Source organism: Austrofundulus limnaeus, unplaced genomic scaffold (assembly GCF_001266775.1).
Source record: "Austrofundulus limnaeus strain Quisiro unplaced genomic scaffold, Austrofundulus_limnaeus-1.0 Scaffold235, whole genome shotgun sequence".
NCBI lineage: Eukaryota > Metazoa > Chordata > Actinopteri > Cyprinodontiformes > Rivulidae > Austrofundulus > Austrofundulus limnaeus.
Window position 1 is genome coordinate 127348 of NW_013952637.1, and position 7851 is coordinate 135198.

Sequence of the window (7851 nt, forward strand, 5' to 3'; positions counted from 1 at the left end):
ATGTTAAGATGTATTTAAATCAGTCAGCTTATCAATGCCAACAAAAGTGATTGGTTCAGATACGCGCTGCGTCGTGCGTCTGGAGGTTGACAGGTGTTGACTGACAGCTTCTCACGTGAACAGAATGTCTGTAATTGACACAGATTTTCCCTCATTTTGCTTTAGAGTAATCTAACGATTTTAATAAAAAAAATCTCAGCTTCAAATTAATTTTCACTCAGAGCCTGCAGGACGATAAAAATAAAATTAAATAAGTCAGATAAAATTAGAAATAAGTCCCCCGCTCTTCTCCTCATCCCCTCCTGCCTGCTGTTATCCGCGGCAGACACCCCCGCCCTGCGTGCACACACACACGCACCCCCCCGCGCGCGCGCGTGACAAACACGGACTTTAAACTTGAAGGTTTATAACATGCACACTGGTGAGGTGGATGCGCCCTGCGCGTGTTTCCAAAGCTTTTGCTGTCCTGCTGTTCTTATCGGGGAGGGGTCTGTGGGTCGGGGAGGGGTCTGTGGGTCAGGGTCGTCTGAGGAGGAAGCAGATGAAAGGAGCTGCGCACGGGAACTTTTATTTTAGATTTGTTTTTTTTTTTTATTTCAAAGGTCCTCATGACTCAGCAGCAGCAGAAGCATAAATATTACTGTTAAGAAAGCTGATGATAAAGTTTAATAAAAATCTAAGTCTGATGAAGGTAAATTAAATATCTGACAGTGATCATTACACAGTGTGGCTCTAATTCACCACTTCAACATCTGTGTCGCAGTTTCACGTCTCCAAAATGAGCGTACGCATGGGTCAGAGCTGTGAGGCACCGCACATTTTCACGTCAAGTTTGGATTTTATAAATCATAACTTTGGCGCAAAAAGTGGCGTACGCAAGTTTCTGGGCTCAAATTGTGCGTACGCCAGTTTTATAAATCCGACCCGAGAGCATGAACGAGGGTTGCCAGATAATTTTTTTTTTGTGTCGGTCTTTTTTCATGCACCAAACACACCTTATTTTACAACGGCCTCACTCAGCATACACGACTGACTGAGTCATATATGCAGCATATCTGCTGTTTTGACTCAAAATGTGATGGTTTTAAACCAGTGGTGTCCAAAGTCGGTCCTCAACGGCCAGTGACGTCCGGTCGACACAGCTGAACCTAAGGAGTGCCTAATTAATAGGCCTCTGCGGACCCTGATGACACACTGAAGACCCTGCCTTGTACATTACTGCTGTGGTTCCGTGTAAACAGGTGARGTTTTTGTGTTTTCACCCCAGTAAACTTTAACATTCCCAGAGACCGGTCTTGTGTAAACAGGGCCAAGATAAGACAGGTGAGGACAATGAGACGCACTTGACCAAAGATGCCTTTCTGCACAGCTTGTCTGCTCCTCTGTAATAATTCACCAGCTGCACCAGTCCTGGTTCATGGCCTGGAAAATCAATTAAACAGAGTTTAATTCAGTTTATTCAAAACCACATATTAGTAAAGTGATCAAAGCTTAGAGCCTGAAAACACGACGTACCGAGCCGTCCAAAGGGCAGCCTGTTCCTCTCTCCGAGCATCAGATTAAACCTGGGATTGTCTTTCTTCAGCTTCTTCCACTGACCGGTGGAAAGGAGTATTTTGGAAACTTCTGCATAAACAGAGCTGTTATCATCCCGGCTAACAAAGGTGAACATGGGAGGATTCATGACGCCACGTTGTTAGAGTAATAACTTAATTTAATTTGTTATTAACTTGTTTTTCCAGCTATCTGTGCGGGTTTGTGGTCAGCAGACAGCTGGGTGAGGGTTATCTCTTCTGTGAGGATGAGTCAGTCATATTTTTACTCCGGTTAACTCCGCAGCTTCAAGCTAACTCCTATTAATATTAAATATTACAACTAATAGCTGATATTCTTGGGAGTATTGCCTGGTGATAGGCGCATAAAAGCCTTCAGTGTCCCCCAGACAGGGTGTGACCTCCTGCAGCTGCCGCCGGCTCCTCCTGGGGCTGGTCCGGTCTTTACATCCCGTCCGCACTTCAGCTAACGGCTAACTCTGCGGYTAATTCAAACTTCTGTCACGCGCTCGTTCTCGAGGTTATTTTGGCATCAGTAAAAAACGCCGGTTGACTTGGTGATGAAAGCACCGGATCATAAAAACACCGCATTATTCCGCTAGCGGCGTGTGCTTTASTATTTGAAGCTCAGAGGCATATCCGCTGTCGACGGGATAAACACCGTGCTGCAGGATTGTGGGTAATGTAGTTTACRCTGTCACTGACGTCAAACGTCGTTGACATTAGCCGTCTTTGGCTACATATAAGATAAATACGGCATAATTTAATAATTTATTTTGTCAGAGTATACATTTTTAGCAAAATTAGCGTTATATTTGAAGCCATGCTATCTTTTTATAGTATGAACTTCATTTCCCAAAATGCAACTCGCTAAGGCGTTCCTTTATTTTCCCTTGTTTTCTCCATTGAGGCCAGAAGATGGCGGTGTTTGTTTTACAATAAACTGCTGGTGAGCCGTTCTCATCATATTCTGGATTTTAATAAGTTTTAAAGTGAAATGAGTTTTTTTTTGTTTTAGGACTGTTATTTTTAAATAAACTTAGAGCTTTTTACATGGAACTTATTAACGCGGCGCAGGGATACAGAGCAGATACAGTTAGGCGGGTCCTGTGCGCAACAGTTTGTGAAAAGTTTTGGGTCGCATTCCAATATTTTTGTTGGGTGATTATTGGTCACCCGAGTTTTCGCTTTATTTTTATTTTTCTTATTGTTTTCATCAGAAATTTCTCACGTGTTTTATTTAAACATTTTAGTGTTTTCTCTGGTTTCCCCCAAATTCACTGAAGCGGTGCTGAAAACGAAAAAGTTTRGTTGAGAACGAAATGGGACGAGACAGGAAGCTGTCTAGTTGTGGGAGGAAGTGGAAGAAATGCACGGCGGGAATATTAGTAGCAAASAATACAGCGTTCAGTGATGTTTGTGCTATAAATATAAAATTGGTGTTTGTGTGGCAACTTTATAAGTCATAACATCGAACTAACATAACGATAAAGTAAGTGACGTCACGTCCGCCGTCTTTATAGCTTGTTTTTAGAGTGTTTTCTGTAAATAGTKCCGGTCTTATTTCTTGGCTGCAGCAGTAACGTCAGTTTTTAAGCTAAATAAGTGCTCTCTGTTATATTTATAACAGTTTATCCCGCGAGTCTGTTAGTTTGAGATGTCACAAATGAGACATAGTTTGCTTTATTTAATATTTATTGAAGATTTGATCTTAATTACTCAGTAAAGTCACCTGGCCAAACCCACCAGGTGTTGGAGGAAGCTTCTTTAATTAATGCTCAAACTCTTGATAATGAACTAAATGACACTTTATTTGTAAATATGTGAACTGTGTACTGAATGACTTTAATTTAAATTAGTTAAAAATGAAGCAGAACAGATGCTAAAATCTGTATTTGGAAAAACTACAGCTCAAATCTCCTAAAATGTCCCCAGTGGCTACAATTAAAACTCTTTAGAAAAAATGTTAGTTAAAATCAGAGAAACTGTTTTAATCATTTAGTAAAACTGTAGCTCAAAGTTAAAATCTGTCAGCTGTTTCTGAAGCTACAATTTACAGATGTGGATACATTTTTAATCCTACACCAATATTAAAATTGACAGCAAATTAAAAAAAAAAACATTAAAAACCTACAAAATATCACCAAAATCATGTGGTTATCTCAAGTTTGAGGGAAGTTATTGATGTTTGTTTAGTTGAAATCTGCTCATGTTTTCTTGCTGTAGCTCACAGCAGAACTAATGTGATCATTTCACCTTGTTGTTTTCTGTTTTTGCTCATAACTTCCTCGGTGTTCAAGATCACCATGAAATTTTAGGAAAAGATTCACATTCTGGTTTTTGTAGGAAGCATCTTGTATCCTAAAAACTAATAAAACTTAATAATAGCCAATTCAAAAGTAGCAGAAAAGGTATAAAATAACATTACAAGGCAAACTGCAGCATCAAATCAACTTAATGTGTCTTAGAAAGTAAGTAAATGAAAACAATTTAAAAACCATGTGGACATGTTGTAAACAAAGCTCCTCAACCAATGAAGACGAGCATCAAAACACTTTGCAACAAGCGCTGTTCCAGATAAAAAAACATACTTCATTTCAAATCATTATCAAATTTGGAACAAAGGTAGAAAAATAATGTTCTTCACAGCAGCTCGTCTCTTTAAGGGGTCACTGGAAAAACTCATGATTTACTTTGATCCGCTTTTCAAAGAATGGTCTCTTCAAAACGCATCGACAAAAATTAAAAACTGGAAGAAGTTGTAGCTAGCTACCTGATGTCAGCACGCTTTGTTGAAACTCGTAGAAATAATGAAGCAGGAGGAAATTAAACACCGAACTGCCCTGCAAAATCTGGTTACAGCAGTTCGGAAAGAAAATGGCAGCAGCAGCTGACGAAATGTCAACATCCTTATAGAATTAGCTAAACAGTAGCCAAAAGCTACAGCTAAAAATCATTAGCGAAAAGCTAAAATTTGCAACCTGTTTTTGAAGCTAAAATTTTTTAAACTGTAGCCGAAAGCTACAGCTATAAATCATCAGCAGAAAGCTAAAGTTAACAAAACAGTACCCTTATGCTTAATTTAGCAAAACCATAGCTAAAAGCTAAAATCTGCATCTAGTTTTTGAAGCTAGGATTGGCTAAACCTTAGCTAAAAGCTACACTTATAAGTTAAAGCTAAAATGAACAAAACTATAGCCTYAAGCTGAAATAAGCTAAACTCAAAAAACAATTGAGAAAAAAAAAATTAAGCTAAACTTCAGCCAAAAGCTTAAAATAACTAACCTGAAGCTAAAATCTAATAAACATTGATTATATTTACATTTAACACAAAAATAAACAGATAAAACTGAAAACAAAGTGCTGTTTGGGATCCTCTTCATGTTTAATTATGTTTATCAGGATGAGTTTATTTAGACCTGGTATTAAATCACAGTGTTCCTTCAGTAAACATGTGGCCCACCGTCCTTCCTGCCAGAGTTGTTGGTCGTTACCGTTCAGCTGATGTTGGTCTGAATTTGGCTCTGAGAGTTGATGAATTTTAATCAGAGGGTCTCTGAAATCTGCTCTGTGCTCTSTGAGACAGAAACCTGCAGGTCAGCTGGAATGTTTGTGTTGTTTACTGAGGTCATGTTTTTTTTAATACCTTCTGTGTCCTCTCCTTCGGCAGGCATGAGCGGCGCCGCGCACCTGGAGGACTGGCAGCGGAGGTCCTTTGACATTTCGTCTGGCAGCTGCACACCTGAACAGAAGGCCGACGCCTACCGGGCTCACATCCTGTCCATTCAGTATGCATCGGCAGGCGCCCAGCTCTCTCAGGCCGCCGCCGCCGGGCTGCTCGGGACCTACGCCGAGCTCTACGCCGCCGTGCTGGACTCGGACGACCCGCGCTCGGGGCTCAACAACTACGCGGAGAGCGCGCTGCACCTGGCCCGCGGTCAGAGGAACCTCAGCGACAAGTGGGAGTCGTCGCTCAGCGAGGAGAGCGTGCTGCGGACCCCCTCCGTGCAGAGGATGATTCAGGCAAGTGCGGGCAGCGAGGGGCTCGGCGTGGCACCGGCAGATGTTGACGTAGCCGTGGGACAGGAATGCARAGTCGGCCCCCGCCTTATTTCCTGTCCCACCGCCAGGTCAGAGACCGCGTGGTTTAGAGCTGCGGACAGCACCGCCAGCAATCTAACTAATATATCAGCCGAGAGACCCGGGGTCTCTGCCGGGGGCTCGGGGGGTCCAGACTCAATCTGTCCACCTCCAGTTCAAACACAGTCTGTGTTCAGACATTTTTCCTCAGCTTTACCGCAAGGGAACGGTTTCCCTCCAGGACAAAACCTTCAGACCCCCTTATTCCCCTCCTCCAACCCGTCTAAACGGAAGAACTTCTACAACCAGGACAGTGGAAGGGGCCAACACGGAGGCCGAGGAAACACCGGATCCACCTTCCGGTCGGCCCGAGAGCAGTTCCTCKTCGACCAGCAGAGGAAACATTCCTCTCAGTCCTGCAGAGCTCCGCCCCCTGCCGCCGCCGCGTTGGTGAAGAAATCTCTGGGGGCCAACCGGCCTCGCGGCGCCTTTTCTAAGTTCGTGTCGCCCGTCGCTCGTCAGGAGGAGGAAGACGGCGCGGCGGGTCGGCAGTCCACACCCGAAGTCCTGGACGAGCGCCTGAAGAACTTTGAGCCGAAGATCGTGGAGCTGATCCTGAGTGAGATCATGGACCACGGGCCTCCGGTGGTCTGGGACGACATCGCGGGTCTGGAGTTCGCTAAGACTACCATCAAGGAGATCGTGGTCTGGCCCATGCTGAGACCAGATATCTTCACCGGTCTGCGAGGACCCCCCAAGGGCATCCTGTTGTTCGGCCCCCCAGGCACCGGGAAAACCCTGATCGGGAAGTGCATCGCCTGTCAGTCGGGAGCCACGTTCTTCAGCATCAGCGCCTCGTCGCTCACGTCCAAGTGGGTGGGYGAGGGCGAGAAGATGGTGCGGGCGCTGTTCGCCATCGCCCGCTGCCACCAGCCCGCCGTCATCTTCATCGACGAGATCGACTCRCTGCTGTCCCAGAGGACGGACGGTGAGCACGACTCGTCCCGCAGGATCAAGACGGAGTTCCTGGTCCAGCTGGATGGCGCCGCCACGGCGGCGGAGGACCGCATCCTGGTGGTGGGCGCCACCAACCGCCCCCAGGAGATCGACGAGGCGGCCCGCCGGCGCCTGGCAAAGCGGCTGTACATCCCGCTGCCCGGAGCGGCCGCCCGGCGCCAGATCGTCACCAACCTGATGGTCCGGGARAAACACGGACTGACGGAGGAGGAGCTGCAGAGCGTGGTGAGCGCCTCCGACGGCTTCTCTGGCGCCGACATGACGCAGCTCTGCAGGGAGGCCGCCCTGGGGCCCATACGCAGCATCCAGCTGTGCGACATCACCACCATCACCGCCGACCAGGTCCCACCCATCCTCTACTGCCACTTCCTGGAAGCTCTGAAGACCGTGAGACCCAGCGTGTCCAGCAAGGACCTGGAGCTGTACGAGGACTGGAACCAGACCTTCGGCTGTGGACGTTAGACGTTTATTARGCTCCGCTTGAAGGTCGCTGACCTCTGAGAACAGAAAACAGATCAGTGACTCCGATGTTAAATATTATTGAAAACTTAAGAGTTCAGTTACTTTATGAAACTTATTGTTCATATGTTCTACAGCGGAGCTCAGTTATAAACTCTGTTTTCTGATTATTCTTTAAATAAACTAATAAAATCTGACAAACACAAACATGATTGTTTCCAAGAATCAAACTGATGTAAAGTCATTAATCTGTGAGGATTAAATCCGACATTTACCAAAAATAACAAAATATTGACTGACATGAGTAAATTCTAAAATGTTGAGGAAAAAATAAGTTTTAATTTAAATAAATAAACACCTGGATGAAAGAAATGATGTCACTCAGGTAATTTCAACTCATGCAGCCATGTTCCTCCTCCTTTCCTCCAAATGTATGACTTTAAATATTTAAAAAAGTGCTTTTTTAACGAATTTAAAATTCTATAATTTAAAAAAATTATTGATATTTTAAAACTTTAATTAAAGTTTTTACCTTTTTTTTTCTTGCAAATGTAAAAATTTCCGGTCTCCTGTTGGGTGACCCTCTGACCCTCGTGGTCTCATGTTAGGTAACCGTCGGACCCTCGTGGTCTCATGTTAGGTAACTGTCGGACCCTCATGCTCTCATGTTGGGGGACTCTGATCCTCGTGATCTCATGTTTGTGGACTCTGACCCTCGTGATCTCATGTTTGTGGACTCTGA

At 44.6% G+C, this 7851-nt stretch overlaps 2 protein-coding genes across 2 annotated transcripts in view; one reads left to right on the plus strand and one right to left on the minus strand.

Moving 5' to 3' along the window:
* The window catches only part of ttl (tubulin tyrosine ligase), an 8280-nt gene extending 6067 nt beyond the window's left edge, over positions 1–2213 (minus strand). Inside the window, exons 1-2 of the mRNA XM_014019884.1 lie at positions 1516–2213; positions 1344–1422 (exon numbers count right to left, since the gene is read on the minus strand). Coding sequence (XP_013875338.1) covers positions 1344–1422; positions 1516–1684 — 248 coding nt within the window. The 5' untranslated portion in view covers positions 1685–2213. The remainder of the gene's footprint in view (positions 1–1343; positions 1423–1515) is intronic.
* A 685-nt stretch (positions 2214–2898) lies between these two features.
* On the plus strand, positions 2899–7316 carry fignl1 (fidgetin-like 1). Its single transcript, XM_014019882.1, has 2 exons — positions 2899–3045; positions 5224–7316. The coding sequence occupies exon 2, from the start codon at positions 5226–5228 to the stop codon at positions 7110–7112; it is 1887 nt and encodes a 628-aa protein (XP_013875336.1). The 5' UTR covers positions 2899–3045; positions 5224–5225; the 3' UTR covers positions 7113–7316.
* The last annotated feature ends 535 nt before the right edge of the window (positions 7317–7851 follow it).